Source organism: Siphateles boraxobius, unplaced genomic scaffold, assembly GCF_051911475.1.
Source record: "Siphateles boraxobius isolate OS27281-9 unplaced genomic scaffold, OSU_SipBor_1 19, whole genome shotgun sequence".
In the NCBI taxonomy this organism is placed as follows: Eukaryota; Metazoa; Chordata; class Actinopteri; order Cypriniformes; family Leuciscidae; genus Siphateles; species Siphateles boraxobius.
This window is the reverse complement of record NW_027508799.1, coordinates 33,535,761-33,552,500: the sequence shown is the minus strand read 5'-3', so window position 1 is coordinate 33,552,500 and position 16,740 is coordinate 33,535,761. Positions and strand designations below refer to the sequence as shown.

The 16,740-nt window shown below is 35.9% G+C and overlaps 2 protein-coding genes across 12 annotated transcripts in view; both read right to left on the bottom strand.

Annotated features, from left to right (window-relative positions):
- The window catches only part of fgd4b (FYVE, RhoGEF and PH domain containing 4b), a 24,145-nt gene extending 20,317 nt beyond the window's left edge, over positions 1 to 3,828 (bottom strand). For 2 of the 6 annotated variants that reach the window (XM_077235158.1, XM_077235159.1), the window contains exon 1: positions 3,617 to 3,828. In XM_077235158.1, coding sequence (XP_077091273.1) covers positions 3,617 to 3,731 — 115 coding nt within the window. In that variant the 5' untranslated portion in view covers positions 3,732 to 3,828. Of the gene's footprint in view, positions 1 to 1,025; positions 1,149 to 3,616 lie in introns of those variants that run through there. The other 4 variants (XM_077235160.1, XM_077235162.1, XM_077235163.1 and 1 more) reach the window with 4 other exon arrangements.
- Positions 3,829 to 7,436: 3,608 nt separating this feature from the next.
- LOC143742311 (protein bicaudal D homolog 1) overlaps positions 7,437 to 16,740 on the bottom strand; it is a 39,792-nt gene continuing 30,488 nt past the window's right edge. For 2 of the 6 annotated variants that reach the window (XM_077235145.1, XM_077235144.1), the window contains exon 10: positions 14,153 to 15,423. In XM_077235145.1, the coding sequence (XP_077091260.1) occupies positions 14,718 to 15,423 (706 nt within the window). In that variant the 3' untranslated portion in view covers positions 14,153 to 14,717. Of the gene's footprint in view, positions 8,248 to 9,530; positions 9,608 to 13,608; positions 15,424 to 16,740 lie in introns of those variants that run through there. The other 4 variants (XM_077235149.1, XM_077235148.1, XM_077235147.1 and 1 more) reach the window with 4 other exon arrangements.

Sequence of the window (16,740 nt, the reverse complement as noted above, 5' to 3'; positions counted from 1 at the left end):
ATATTTACATTTTATTTAATTTCAATAACAAAAAAGGATTTTTAATAGTTTTAGTTAACAATAACAACACAGCAATAAACAGCATAATTCATATACAGTGTGACAACATGCCCAGCTACAAGTGTGCATTAAATCAGCTGTTTTGTTTTACCTGTAAAATAATCTTAGTAAACTTGAATTGTTTTTATATTGAAACTTCCCCGAATCTTCTGAAAATATCTATATGGTCTTTATTTCATAATATGATTTTATTTGGTATTTTATTTTTTTCTGTCATTAATGCATTGTCTGTATAATTGTACGTTTTATCATGTTTCTATTCTTGTGAAGCGCTTTGAGTGGCTACTTTTAAAGGTGCTATAGAAAATAAAGTTTATTATTATATTTTTATTATTTGCTCTTTTATCATTTCCAGTGTATTCCATCTTGCCTCAGTAAATAGAAACAGCCTAATAATGGCGAAACAAAGGCACGTTTGACTGGTTTGAGGAGCTTCCTCTGTCGAGTTTCTCACTTCCTCACGCTCTGAATCGACAACAAAGGTTCTCTCACTTTGACACTTTACACAACAGTCCTTCATAAGGAGAAGTCCTGGATCCACAAACTCTCAGTGTCATGGGAATCAAAAGACAAACCTAAAAACGCTCACAGCTTGCATATACTGTATATATAATTTTACAGAGATTTCCATATTTTATAGCATTTTAGAGCTGAGAAAAAACAGCAAAATGTCTATAATGAATATAATTGTCATGATTTTTCTCAGCTCTGTAAATACCAGTTTTAAAAACCCGTATTTTGGGGGTTTTCACAAGCGTGGGAATCCTGTGTCATGCCATTTAATCTGCCTGTCAGCAAATGTGTTTCAACATCAGTCATTAATAAACAGCGACAAGCACCACATTTTAAAAGCAGGTAAAAAAACAAAACAAAAAAAAAACTTGCCAGATGAAATTCATGAAGCGAAAAGCATAAATGCTAAAATGCATAGAGACACAAACAAATAAAAATGCGCACACACTGACCTGATCTCCGGTCACACACTGCACTCCTAAATCAAGCGCGTTCACATGATGCCTCAGATCACTGTAGATCCTCTCTCGCAGCTCACTTCATTTCCCTTTTTTTCTACATGAATGCATGTGTGTGACATTTATTTTGCGAGAAGCCGCTGATATTCAGAGTCTATCAAGCCTCATCCAATCCGTTTGACAAAGATTACCTTGTTGTTTATTTGAAGTAGACTCATTTTAACGTTGTAATTTCCCAGATACTTGATTTATTCCTTTCTAGAACAAATAACATTACAGGAGATGATAAAATCTGTATACGATTTACCATTTCAATTATCATTTGAAATCGCATGCTTTTTTATGGGATAATGGGTCAAATGATAAAGCCAGTCTTCTCAGCAGTTTATTTGCTTGCAGAAAAATTCTAATTCGTGTATAAAAAGTGTTTATACTGTCCTCTTCTGGCAGAACGCTGTATCAAGATTGCAAATATGATGAAAACCAAATGAACTTGTAATATGTTTGTATAGGATTTTTATGACACAGTTGCACTACAAAATTGAGAAAAACGGTCACATTAAAAGCAAAATTCTGAGTAACGAACTACACCAGACAGAAACAAAAAGCCTTATTGAACTAAATATTGACGCCTTTTTCACCTTTATTCGCCTTTGTGGCCATTGGCTTTTGGCTTGCTTAGTTGGGGACATTTCATTTTGTATTTAACAATATTATTACAACATCATTTTCCTGTTATCTCTGCAAAGCTGCTTTGAAACAATCTGTATTGTAAAAAGCGCTATATAAATAAAGGTGACTTGACTAAAGATTAAATCCTCATGTGCTGAATTTGCATTAAAAACTAAAAAATATATTCCAGTCAATGAACTTCCACGAGTCCTTCATTACTGGATCAGAAATAAAATTAAATAAATGGGTGTATAATATTATACATATAATATAGGCTATAAAATATAAACATTTATATGTATGTATATAATTCATAAATGTAAAATAAATGCAAAAAATTAGCACAATGAATACTACTAAATATTACACGAGTTTGATAATGGGAGACAGAAGAAAGAAACATGTCAACTTTACGTCACTCCCACATAGGGGTGGGCGATATAGCCACAAAATTATATCACGATATTTCAAGAATATTTGCGATAATGATATTTATGACGATATAGATTTATTTTGTTTTTGTTGAACATTTTCTTATTATGTTTATCTCGCCCTAAATGTTTGCTCACTCATTGCGTTTTTACAATGTGGTAATTTTGTTGTTAAGAGTTTACACAACACAAGGAAGCTTGATTTTAATCTTTGAATTAAATGTTAAATGTGTGTAGGTCTAACACCAGTATTCAGAAATACTACAGAAACATAATAAAGTAATCAAATGTAAAATAACACAGTCTTTTAGTTCTGTTTCCTGATTAAATTAAATACATAGGCTAATAATTATCATTCATTACAATTAAAGCTATCTTTTGTTGTTTTGACGACAACATTAATGACAGACGCATAGCCTATGGCTGCTGTCACTTTTACAGCTAGTGCACGGATCCATTGCTGTTTTCATTATACTGTCTGTGTCACATGCGTTTTATACATAACCGACTATGTTTATGAGTATACTTACCAAGACCGGAAGTTTTACACAATTTTGCGTTTTCCCCCCCATTAAAGCGATATAATCCGCGAAAAATAACTTTAGTTTCTCGCGAGCTGTACTCTATGTATGCACGCAGTGCAACTCTCTCAGAGAGTGCGCGAGTAGCTTACTGGATAGTTTAAAACCGCTTGAATGTTTAAACTGATAAGAATTAAGAAGACTTGAAAATTATAAACTTTAGTTACGATGCACTGATGGCCCGATTGTGCAAGAGACCATTCAGTCATGTCCCGACTCCTAAACGTGCGCGAGAGAAGACGCGCGTCGGCAGCCCCGCTGAACACACAAGCTGTTTGTGACATTGCTAAATCGTCATCGGAGGCTGACAGGCTGCTCTCGCGCTCAGACAGGGGTTGTTGTTATGTGTGCTAGGGAATGCGCCATACATCATTGCGTCGCTATATCATTGATATCGCGATATGACACTTTTTTATCATGTAAAAATGTATTCCGGTATTATCGTGGACGGTATGATATGGCACACCCCTACTCCCACAGCCGCGCTAACTAGGTTTTATTTTTTTTGGAATTTGATGCAAAGATGATATAATACGAAGTATAGTGTTATAATTTTCCATACATTTTAAAAAAAATATATATATATATATAAAACTTTGCAGGATTTACAATGCTAAAACGTGTCATCACAGTGCTCGTTCCTGAGGAGAAAGGGGCGGTGCAAGCATCTCTCACCAATATTATGAATTTGTACTGCATTACCCATTTCAACCGCTAGCTGTCAATATTACATACTGCACCTTTAATCAAACAGCAGAGAAGGCCTGACGATTTTTGACTCGTGTTCACAGACAATACAAACACTTACGATGCTAATTTCGAAGGAAATGCCAAACCGAGGACCATGTGAATCCACAATTTCCTGATATATGTGATGAAATCGACCGTAAAGAGCTCTCACCAGGAACTGATCCTCGTCTGAGCTCCATCTCGACATTGTGTCCGGATCTTCTCCTGAACGCATTGCGTCTGAAGTCCTCCACATCATACGCGCTCCTCTTCACCTTCTCAAACATCCCTCAGTCTTCACCCTAAACCCACTCTCGCAGTGAAAGATGAGCAGTTGTTCAATCTCTCGTGTTGTGTTTGTTTGCAGCAAACTTCAACCAACGCACACCAACTATACCTACACAACTCCACCCCTCCAAACCCGAAGACTTTCACGTAAGTGGACGTAAAAAATGCACAATATTAATTTATTAAATTGCTAACATATTTACTACTCACTACAGAACAGACGATTAAAACAGTTCATATTACATTTAAAGATAACTCTACGCCAACGTCACACTTAAACCTCATCCTTCCCTCGCACTTTGTAACATATCTTTCCCTCCTTTAAAAATAAAAAAATAAAATTTGTCCTGAAAGCTTCTTTTATTTCATTTTGTTAATATTTTTTCTATATTTAATATAACATTTTTTGGAGATATTTTTTTTAATTTTCTTTACCTTTCAATTACTAGATTTGATCAATAAATAATAAATAAATAGTAGCCTAATTTAAGCACATTCCTCACATTCTTTCAACTTAAATTCAAAATAACTCACAATTTAATGCATACCCTTTTAATTCAGCTCAAAATATCTTACACTGAGTGTATTTGCCGACCTCTTCTGGGAAAAAAATCCTATAACATGATATTTCATGACTCTTGCCACTAGATGGAGCAAATGAGCTGTTTCGCTGCGTCCTAAAGTCAGTTTTTCTTCAGTATGCATTCAGATACACATGTAGACATTATACTTTTTTTTTTTTAGACATTATACATATACAATTTTTTTTTGGTAAAGTTTTGGTTTGAATTTTGAGGATTTTTAGGGTTTTCTATGTGTACTTATTAAGCATTCCATTAATTCCTAACGGGGTCAAATTGACCCGTGAAATTTCAACCACAAAACTCCTCAAATCCATTATTTTTTTTTTTTTGGGTGTATTCATGGTTCAAGAGCGACAAAAGTCCTAGGGTTTTGGATCCCTCTGATGAACACTCAATAAAAAAAAAAGTAAAAAAAAATAAAATAAAAAAAGGGGGTTTCGGGTCAAAATGACCCAAGGGAAGGATGAAGGTTTAAATGCCATCGCATTAAAACAATTTGTTTTAAAATTTCGTTCTACTTTACTTTTCTTCCTCATTATGCTCGATGTTTAATGAACGAACTAGCATTAATTTAAGGTGCAGTTAGCGATTTCTGAGAAACGCTGTTGAAGTGGATGGGACTGAGCGGCACAAAACAAGTTGTAGCCAATCAGCAGTAAGGGGCGTGTCCTTTCATTAGAGGGAGCCTGTGTTGCATAGCCCATGTTGGTTATTCATTTACATGAACATAACTTGTAATAAAGTGCACTTCAGAGACTTTTGGTTTTATTAAATACATTTATTTGGATATTCATTTAACAGGAAAATGTTACACTGGGTGATATCTTGTAGTAGAGAATTGCAGTAAAGCTGTATTGCTGTTTGCCAGTAAGACTCTAATCAGCTACTTCGGTTGATTATATGGATCTTTTTTTTTTTTTTTTGTATTTTGTCTTTTATTTATTTTATTTATTATTAGGCAAATACATGAGATTGAGAATACATTGTCATAAACAAATGTTTAAGAATGCATTTCAATTCAAATGAAAACACACTCCAGGGTTAATACTTCAGATGGTTTTATAGTTGATCGAGTGGGAAGTTGGTCTGTTCACATCTGTGGATAATCCGGCAGAAGATCCAGTGTGTGTGAGTGAAACAGCAGGTCAAGTCATTCAGTGATCCATCTGTGCAGCATTAGTCTTGGTTAACAGTCATACTGACAGGCTGGAATGCTCTAATGTGTGTGTGTGTGTGTGTGTGTGTGTGTGTGTGTGTGTGTGTGTGTGTGTGTGTGTGTGTGTGTGTGTGTGTGTGTGTGTGTGTGTGTGTGTGCTTGTGCTTGCAGCTCAGATGGCCGCTGGGTTTCCGAACACTATAGAAGAACAGATTATACTCAGTGCAAATAGAAAGTCGATTAAACAGCGATATCTCAAGATCAAAATCACGCATGCAACATTCACATCATCAGATGAACTAGTTAATCTGAAAGTAATGTACAGAGAGGTAGTTTATGGCATTGAATGAATATGCTTTGAAGAGTAAGGATATACATAAGCTTACTTCATCTTCTGAGTCCAGTCTTCAGTAATGTTCCCGACTTTGGTAAAATTAGCCTGAATGTTCCAGTTTCAATACAAGTCAAACTCTTATGAGCAACATATATTACTTCTGCTGTTGATTATCACAGAAAATAATTTCAACTCGTCCCTCAAAAGCACCGAAGCTAAAATTGTATTTATAGAAATGCACTTACAGTCATTACATATCTGACATTAATAAATAAATATATATATATATATTATATATAAGAATGAATAAAAAATATGATAGGACCTTTTAATTTAATATATACATGAATAAATGAATCATCAATTAACATATATTATCAACAAATAATTAATATTGATTAGCAAGTATTAATGAGTGCTATTTTATTATTATTTATGTACTTATATTATTAATAACTTTTTAGTTTTAGCCTTTATTTTGATTTTTTAAGTAATTAAATATAGTCATTTTTAAAATGACAAAACTTAAAACTAAAATTAAAATAAAGGCTAAATCAAAATATTAATAAATAATACAATAGTATATAAATAATAAAATACTAATGTTGTCACGTTTTGTTTCCGTTTGTCATGTGATCCTGCCATGTGTCTCGTCATTGGTTAATGGTCTGATCATTGTTCACAGGTGTTGTTTGTCTTGTAATAAGTCCTCATGTTTGCCCTCGAGTACTGATGGTTTCCTGTAATGTCTTGTAAGTTTATGTTCTTGTTTGAGTTTCATGCCTTTGTTTTATGTTTGATCACGTTTTTGAATAAATTGCTTTTGAGTTCTCACTACTACTTGCCTCCTGTGGACTTCAAGCATTACAAACGTATTGTTAATTAAAATGATTAATTGATTTTCAAATTTGATATTAATATATGATAATATTAAATTAAAAGGTCAGATAATATTTTATATTAATTCTTATAGAATAGTGTTTATTTTAAAGTTTATAATGGTCCAATATCTTGCCCCATAGGCTTTATATACAGGTGAAACTCGAAGAATTAGAATATCGTGCAAAAGTTATAATTTTGATGATTATGGCTTACAGCTTATGAAAACCCCAAATTCAAAATCTCAGAAAATTTGAATATTATATGAAATCAATTAAAAAAAGGATTTTAAATAATGAAATGTCGGCCCTCTGAAAAGTATAATCATGCATATGTATATAGTTATATATACTAAATATATTAGTTTCACCTTTTAATTTGAATTACTGAAATACATGAACTGTTGCACGATATTCAAATTATTCGAGTTTCACCTATATATGTGTATATATATATACAGTATATGTATGTGTATATATATATATGTGTGTGTATATATGTACAGTATGTGTGTAAATATATATATGTGTATATATATATATGTGTGTGTGTGTATATATGTACAGTATGTGTGTAAATATATATATGTATGTATGTATATATATATATATGTGTGTGTATATATGTACAGTATGTGTGTAAATATATATATGTATGTGTATATATATATATATATGTGTGTGTGTATATATGTACAGTATGTGTGTAAATATAAATATGTATGTGTATATATATATATATATATATATATGTGTGTGTGTGTGTATATATATGTACAGTATATGTGTGTGTGTATAAATATATATATTGTTGAAATTATTCTCTATGGTAAGTGGCAGCATGATGTTGTCTATAAATCTTAACTTGATTTAAAACCTGAACATTGATATTTGGTCTGTCAAGGTTTCATTTAATATCATAACTTACCGCAAACTACTAGAGAAAATGTTCAGTGATTATTCCATTTGAATAGTGCTAGTATCAGTGTTCGTAAGGTTTAACATTCGTAAAAAACATTTCCGTTCTCTTTTCCCTTGACGTAACCCTTTCCATTCAAGAGTCCATGTCCAGTTACACCCCATCAACAACCCATTCAGTCGACAACACTGTGAAACATGAACACTTTAGTGTGTAAAAATGAGTGTCATAGGCAAAAAGCTATATTATACACCTATAATGGTGATGTCAGAGCATCATGTGATCAGGTGGGCAATTCAGGGCCGCTGTGGCTTGTGTAGTGTGTGTTCGACTTAAAGCGGCGCTGTAGAGCATTGGTGTCCGCTCTCTGATCGCTCTCGTGTGATTTGATGTCACACACTGATCGTTCTTCAGCGCCGCTTTACGTCGACGGATCGCTGGGGTTGGTGTGTAAGGTCGCGGGCGTGAGGCAATCCTGTGGTGTTTCAGATCCAAGCAGCGCCTCGGATCTACACTACGAGAGGCGGGAATCATGGGAAAAAAGCTTCAGGGTGCAGAGACCTGGGCAGTTGAGAGTGAAAAGTAATGTGAAGACTTCTTCTTCTGATGTTTAATCCTGGAGAATCAGCACTACAGTCCGTCTGCTGCCAGACACAGATCAGAAGAGCAGATGAAAAGCAAAATAAATATGTATATATATATGTGTGTGTGTGAGGAAGAGCAAACACATTTCAAGTTTTAAGAGGAGATAAATGCTTGTGAAAATTAAATTTTAATTTACATTGTTTTAAATTAGCACAAAAGCGTTCAAAAGTTTTGGGTCGGTAAGATTTTTAAGGTTTTTAAATGTTTACCAAGACGGCATTTATTTGCCCAAAAATACAGTAAAAATTAAATCAATTACTAGAATTTAAAATGGCTGCTTTCTATGTCAATATATTGTAAACTGTAATTTATTCCAGTGATTAAAGCTGAATTTTCAGCATCATTACTCCAGTCTTCAGTGTCACATGATCCTTCAGCAATCATTGTAATATGATGATTTACTGCTTCAACATTTGGATTATAAATCTTTTGTAACATTATACATGTCTTTACTGTCACGTTTGATCAATTTAATGCACCCTTGCTGAATAAAAGTATTAATTTATTTGACAAAAATCTTACTGACCCAACACTTTTATAAAACAGCTTATACTGACTCTCACTTAGAAGAAAAGGTTCTATATAGAACTTTAAAAGGTTCCGTCAGGCGCTTGATATAATAAACCTTTTAGGATTTAGTTTTAATTGATTTTTAATAAAATTTTATGAATTGAGCCACTCATAAACATACTTTATCAATAGAAAAAAAATGAAAATAGCCCAATTAAACATGAAAGTATTATGCAATTATAAGATATTTCTCCTGTAATAGAGCCTTTTTGGCATTAAAGGTTCTTTAAAGGTCCCATATTGTACAACTTTCTGAAGATTTATTTTAAGTTTTAATGTCCTTAAGAATATATATTTGCGGTATAAGTACCAAAAACCATGTCAATATATGTTTACAGCTGCTTTCTCTGGAGCTCTGCCAAGAACAGGTCGATTTTGGCCTGTCTACTTAATATTCATAAGCCTCTCTTCTGATTGGCCTGTTGTTTTCTGAGTGACCCACCATTGGTGACTGAGTAGTTCTGACATCACAAATATACGGAATTCACAACGGCTCGTGAAAAGCACAGCTACTTTATGCAGGCTGTGTGCATTTGTCTGTGGATCGACTGTTTTGAAACTTATATGGTAGTTTCATAGTCCCTAGACCTCTGTTATCAGGAAAAAAAGCCAGGAAATTTCAGTTTTGACAATACGGGACCTTTAAAAGTGAGTCTAGAACCCTATAGGTGTATATACAGAACCCCACTGAAGCTGAGGAGTGTCTGGTTACCTGCAGGTGAAGCGTCTCCGCTGTGTTTAGTTGTTTGTGGAGCTGTGGCACTGAGGCAGGAGAAGACTGCTGACTATCTACAAGAGACTGACAGATTAGTCCTTCCACTGCTAGAGGACGTGTGGAGCAGCGGCACGCACACACAACCCTGTCACAGTGCATGCATGCTTTTCAATATGCATGTATGTATGTAAAAGATAGTATGGCAGTGCATACAGTGTTGGATCAGTAAGATTTTGAATGCTTTTAAAAAAAGTCTCTTCTGCTTAACAATGTTTCATTTATTTGATCAAATAATATTGTGAAATATGATTACAACTTTAAACAGCTATGTGTGTGTGTATATATAGTAAAGTGTAAGTTATCCCTGTAATTTATTTAAGATTTCAAATAAATGCTGTTCTTTGAACTTTCTATTCATCAAAGTATCCTGGGAGGGAAAAAAATGTACATAATACCCTGGAGAACCCACGGGGTCAAATTTGGCCGCTGTTAATTGCTGCTACCCAAAATAAAAATAAAATAAAAAAATTGTCAAATTTAACTTCGAAAGCCCACAGTGCCACTTCTGGACCCTGCATAGAGACACCTAGTGGATGAATATTGAACTCACAAGTGCCAGAGTGGTAGTAACAAGATGGCTGACCACATGCTGTTTTGTTGAGCTGGAAACCTATCTGAACAAAATCGTCTTATCAGCAAACCAGCGGTTGGTAAAATTGTGTATTTTTTGTTAATCTATTTAGTATTAGCTTGCAGAATGCCTAGAAGTACGTTTTATATTCTTTTTGGATAAATTAGAGACTCTGAGCTAGTTCAAAAAACAATGGGCCAAAAATGACCCTCTGGGTGTATGGGTTAAACAAATGTCGGGTCAAAAATGACCCTTTGGTTCTTTGGAGAATGGTGACAGTCCTGTATTTGGCTAAAGCCTTGAAATAATGTCATTTTTATAATATATTTTACTAAGTTACCTCAGTAGTACAGGGCCAGAGACTAATAAATTAGTATATATTTTCAGGGAGTATGGCCGCTCCCTTTTCAGGACAGGGAAAGCAACAGAGAAAGATCCCTGTCATACAAGTATTGGAACAACTTGAAACTGATGATAGTGACTTTGGCCCTGAATTGGACGGCGATAGCGATTCTGATTAATTGTTTCAACCGGATAAGTAAAGACCCATGGTATTGCCTTGTGTTCTTGTTTCCATTGGCCAAAGTGTTTGTACATTTGAAATCCAGTTCTAACATGCAACAAATAAAGTAAAAAATAAATCAATAAATAAAAACCTTGTTAAATGTAGCTGTGTGGTTGACTGATTATTTTCCTAAATTTAAAATAGTTTGCATTGATAGTGTTTGTTATTGTGATTCTTTGAAATTATACGCCTAAAGCCCAATGGGTCAAATTTGGGAATAAAGGGTTAAAATTGAAAAAGTGGATATTTTGGTGTTCAGTGAACTTATAGCAGTAATTTAATGCATAGTTCATAATTTTCCAAAGAAGAAAAGGGTTCTTGGGTTCTCCTGGGTTAATGTTTTTTGAGCATCAAATCCACATATTATACTGATTTCTGAAGGATCATGTGACACTGAAGACTGGAGTAATGATGCTGAAATTCAGCTTTGATCACAGGAATAAAATTACATTTTAAAATGTATTAAAATAGAAAACAGTTGTTTAAATTGTCATAATATTTAACAATATTACTGTTTTTTAAATGTATTTTAAATCAAATAAATGCATTTTTTTTAAAGGTTCTTTAAAAAACATTCAAAATCTTACAGAATCAAAACTTCTGAACGGCAGTGTATAACTGTACAAACTCCTTTGTTGTGTATACTGTCTGCATACATAATGTTACATGCATGCTTTGATTGATGATATCCTTATATCATTTATATATTATTATTATTATTGTAATATATTCTTGACAAAAAAAATATGCAAGCCTTTACTTACCTCTCTATTACAACATAATAGCTATAGCACCATCAATGTCAAACATGTTTCTAAAATGGCTGGTTTATTGCTGGTCTACCAGCCCAGTCAGATCTTACTTATCCACCTAAACCAGTTTGGACCAGTATGAACCAGCTAGAATGTACCTTAAGCTAGTTTTTAGGTGCATTTTCCAATATCAAGATATAATGTTACATGTTACAAATAACATTTACAAAAACAGTCCCAACTGTAATGAGAACGCAGACTCAAATGGATGCATTTATACCTGTTATTTACAGTATATACGAAGAATATACAACATTACAGTCCAGTTAACAATAGACATATACAGTGTTTTCCCGTATACACATGCATATGACAGCAGACAGGGACATTCAGTGACATGAATAACAGTCTGCCCTCAAAAAGTGTTGCGTTTGCACAAAGTGGCTGTTAGTTTACAGTAACACACAGTAGAAAACACACTCATCTACGACTCCAGTAGTGCAGATGGTCGCAGATGGACGTCATGAATGAGAGAAAACCAAAGAGATGCGGGAAGCGGGAAGCATTTGACAGGTTTCAGTCAGAATAAGATTCTGGAGATGTGCAGCGGTGATGTCATGATCATGTGATCATGTGCATACGTGTGTGTGTGTGTGTGTGTGTGTGTGTGTGTGTGTGTGTGTGTGTGTGTGTGTGTGTGTGTGTGATTCAGGCCTCAGGTGCACGGGTGCAACAGAGAGGAGGTCTCACAAGGTTTCTGTCCTGATCTGAAAGACACGCTCCTAAAACTGCGTCACCTGATCACAGATAATTACATAAAGCCCTCGTGTGAACCAAAACAAATGCCAATCAATTTCACCCATTTGACTTCTTAAATGCAGGAAAATCAGCATAAAACCACGCATTAAAATGAGCAAGGATTGAGGAAAAGTTAGATACTCTCTGATACTTTTTAAAGATCGCCCCATATTTATAGTTCCACTGTTCGATCGAATGAATCACAAATAGAGAGCTAAACTAAAATTTACACTCAATTTCATGCAATACTGAGGCCTGTGTGAGCATTAATGAATTAAATGCTGAATTGGGTCATTCTACAAACACAGTGACATTTCCATTTAAAATTATTTAATATATATATATATATTAGCGCTCGATTAATTAATTGATTAGTGTCAAATCGATTAATGGTCATTAATCACATCTAACATAAATGTCTGTATGTATGTATGTATGTATGTATGTGTGTGTGTATATATATATATATATATATATATATATATATATATATATATACACACACACACACACCCATTTATATTACAAACTTTTATATTAGATGCAATTAATCGTGATTAATCGATTTGACAGCACATATATCTATATATATAGTATAGGAACTAGAATTTGATTTTTAAACATTATAAAGAAATACTTGCAGCAATTGTAGAATGACCCACTTATTAAATTTTTTTTTGAAAATGTGTTTAGCTGAAACGAGCAGTTAAAATGGCATGCAGGGAAATCATGGCAGGGTCGAGTTGAGGGATTGATACCTGTCAAATGCTTTGAGCGCTGTGTGATGTTTTGTAGGTTTGTTTGGGTCTGATACGGCTTTAGAAAGCCAGTGCGCGGCCCGTCAAGTGACTACGATGAGCACATAAGATGTGTAATGGAGGGACACAGGCACCTCTCATTAAATACAGCAATATATTTGGACAGGAAAGAGGTTTAACAGATGTTTGGGTCCATGCATGTCCCTTTCTCTTAGTGCTTTTTGACACGCTATTTGGCAGCATGTTATTTGGCTCTGAGTTCTGGAGTATGGTGTTTTGCCAAAATGCAAATGTGTAAGGGGAAAAACAAAGGGGGAGTGTTTAAAAATGTGTTTAAAATGACGGAAGAAGGACATGAGCACTGCATCTATTCTGCTGTAGTTCATATGTGTTGTAAATAAATGGTATGATGTTAATGCCACTTTTACACAGCTGACAATGAATGATATTCCCTGAGAATTTAGTCATCTGGACATTTGCATCACTTCATCATTAACATACATTCAATGCAGTGTCACTATCGCATTTCTGTAAGCACATTATCTGAAGCAACTTCACATCTGACCCAGGCTTACTGTAAATTAAAATGGTGTCTTTTTATTTTTAGAAATGTGACTCAACAATTTTTGCACATTCACCATTACATGGGCTGGGCCAATTTTATACTGTTTATCCACTGGATGGCACTGTGACAACATCAACTATGGCTATGTTTGGAATAGCATGCTGCAGTATGCATACTGTGCACATAAAAATAAAAATAACATAAAAAACCCCCCAGATGAGCTACTACAACCAGCGCACAGTGAGGGAAACACTGTATCCCACAATGCACTGAACCCTTCCAATGTCGATTAACTGATATGAACTGTGATTTTTAACAATCTCCGCGACTGTCAAAAATGAAAGCATTTTAACACAAACCTGAATTAAAAATGCAGATTTAGTTTTGACATAACTGAATGAAACGCAACCTACTGAGATCATGTGACAACACTGCAATATTCCATTTGAAAGTTAAGACGTTGACGTAAAATAAGATATTGATATTGATCATTTTAATATAATTTTAATTTGATAATTTTAAGATAATAAGTAAATGACATATGCTGAAATAAAATCAACTTAGTGAGAATAACTGACAATGTAGTAGCAGGTTTACTGAAATGCACATGCATACTATTTTTTTAAAACAGTAGGCATTGTACATTATATACTGCACTAGATGCAGAATGCAGTACACTAGTTTTCCATTCCGAACATAGCCAGCTTTCTCAGATTATACACAACCTAAACTCAAATGACACTGGAATTGGCATTTCATATAAAATCTTGTTGCTTAATTGACTCTCTGTACGAACAAATAATGACAGACACGCGGCGAAGGTTTCAGTGTTCAGAAACCGTGACAATTACACACATTCACCCTGATACACGCCAACAATCCCAAACAAAAAGCCGATTCTGTCAATGTAATGTCCTGTTGAATCTGTCTCTCGGACGTGTACTCAAACAGTCCACGTGTATCAGATTGGGACAGAACACAGCGTCCTGAGAACTGATCAACAGTCTCTTTTGAAGAAGGCCGGGCCACTTGTGCTCCATTTAAATCCCTGAGTAAAAAAAGCGAATCATTCAAAACAGAAACCAGTGTTTCCTCCTCTCTGCGGCACCCGGCACTCAGTAGCGGGGATGCTGGGAACCGTAGTTTCGGGGATACAAAGGGGTGTAGGTGGACGAGGGGGGCGTGTAGCGAGACGTGGAGCGCTGGAAGTGGCTGGGAAGGGGGCGAGATTGGGACGAGCTCCACATGGAGCGGCGACTTGCCAAGAGTGGGGATCGGTAGGGCGAGGAAGGGGCGGAGCCTGGGGAATATTGCGATTCGCTTGCATATCGACGGGCCAGGATTGAGCTGTGAGTTGGGAGGTGTGTGTAAGAGTGCGGGTCCACAACATACGCACGGACGCCCGTGGTCCAGTGGCGATACGGCGCGGGTGACGGTGTCCAGGAGGACGAGGATGATGCGGGTGAGGACGGGGCCTCCAGCGAGGGTGGGCTGTTTGGGGGGGGTGTAAAGTTGGGTGTTGTGGGCGACGTGATGGCGGCTGCTGCCGTAAGGACTTCGGTAATTGTCAAAGGGGTGTCGGGTAGGGGCGGGACTGGCGTTCCACTTACTTTAGGCGTGCTGGTCCTCAGCCGGGTCGCTTTTCCCATGCGGGGCCGGTGCGTCTGCTCTTGGTCGAACTCCAGGTCTTCCAGTTTCTGCGTGAGGGCGAGTTTTTGCTGGATGGCCATGCGGAGGAGAGAGTTTAACGTCTTTTTCTCGTCTTCCGCCGCAGCGAGTTGCCTCTGCATCTCGTCCAGCTGAGACACATACTCATCACACCTGGTCAGAGAGAAAGGAGAGATTTGTAATTGGGCTGCGTGCTAAATATTAGTATTGTAGTGTTGTAAAGTATTCCAGTGAATCGGTTTGTTCGGATGGTTCATTAAAACTGGTTGTGAACAAATGATGCAGTTGAGTCCATGATTTAGTCATATGTCCTTTTGGTAGAGAAATATTTAGCTCCTGTTGTTTATCACTGCGGTTTCTATCTTTATAAGCTGTATTTTTTGCAAATCTTACTATTCAAATGTCGTTTAATGTGTTCATCCTAACCTATTATGTCCCTTTTTAGAAGATATAATATAAGTCTCAGGTGTCCCCAGAATGTGTCTGTGAAGTTTCAGCTCAAAATACCCCCCGATATAATGTATTATACCATGTTGTAAATGGCAATTTTTGAGTTGAAGCAAAAACATGCAGTTTTCATGGATGTATCTTTAAATGCAATGAGCTGCTGCTCCCCGCCCCCTTTTCCAGAATAGGGTGGAGCCTGTACAGCCCATGCCTCGGATACATGTCTTGCGCTTAAACTGTCAAAATTGTCCTTAAACTGTAAAATACACACAAGTTATACACAGTCAAAACTCAAAACACAGTTATATCTGTCATTAAAACATGTGAACATAATCAGCAGGGAAAGAAAGTGCATGTGTATATTAGATCTGTGTATTAAAGTGTAATATACAGTACCTACTGAATATAAATCAAACAACAACAGAAAAACAGAAAATCACTTAATACTCTTGACTCTATAACTTTAGTGGCTTTAATAAGAATACATTTCTTGGTCCCAATTCATATTAAGTGGCTTTAAGTACTATGTACTTACATCGAAAAATAAGTAAAATGTACTTATTGTGTTATGTTGTATTGTAAAACACTTGTGCTGCTATTGAGGTGTGATACTGGTAAGGTTAGGGTCAGGTGTCTGTGATACGGGTAAGGTTAGGGTCAGGTGTGTGTGATACTGGTAAGGTTAGGGTCAGGTGTGTGTGATACGGGTAAGGTTAGGGTCAGGTGTGTGTGATACGGGTAAGGTTAGGGTCAGGTGTGTGTGATACGGGTAAGGTTAGGGTCAGGTGTGTGTGATACGGGTAAGGTTAGGGTCAGGTGTGTGTGATACGGGTAAGGTTAGGGTCAGGTGTGTGTGATACGGTTAAGGTTAGGGTCAGGTGTGTGTGATACGGGTAAGGTTAGGGTCAGGTGTGTGTGATACGGGTAAGGTTAGGGTCAGGTGTGTGTGATACTGGTAAGGTTAGGGTCAGGTGTCTGTGATACGGGTAAGGTTAGGGTCAGGTGTGTGTGATACGGTTAAGG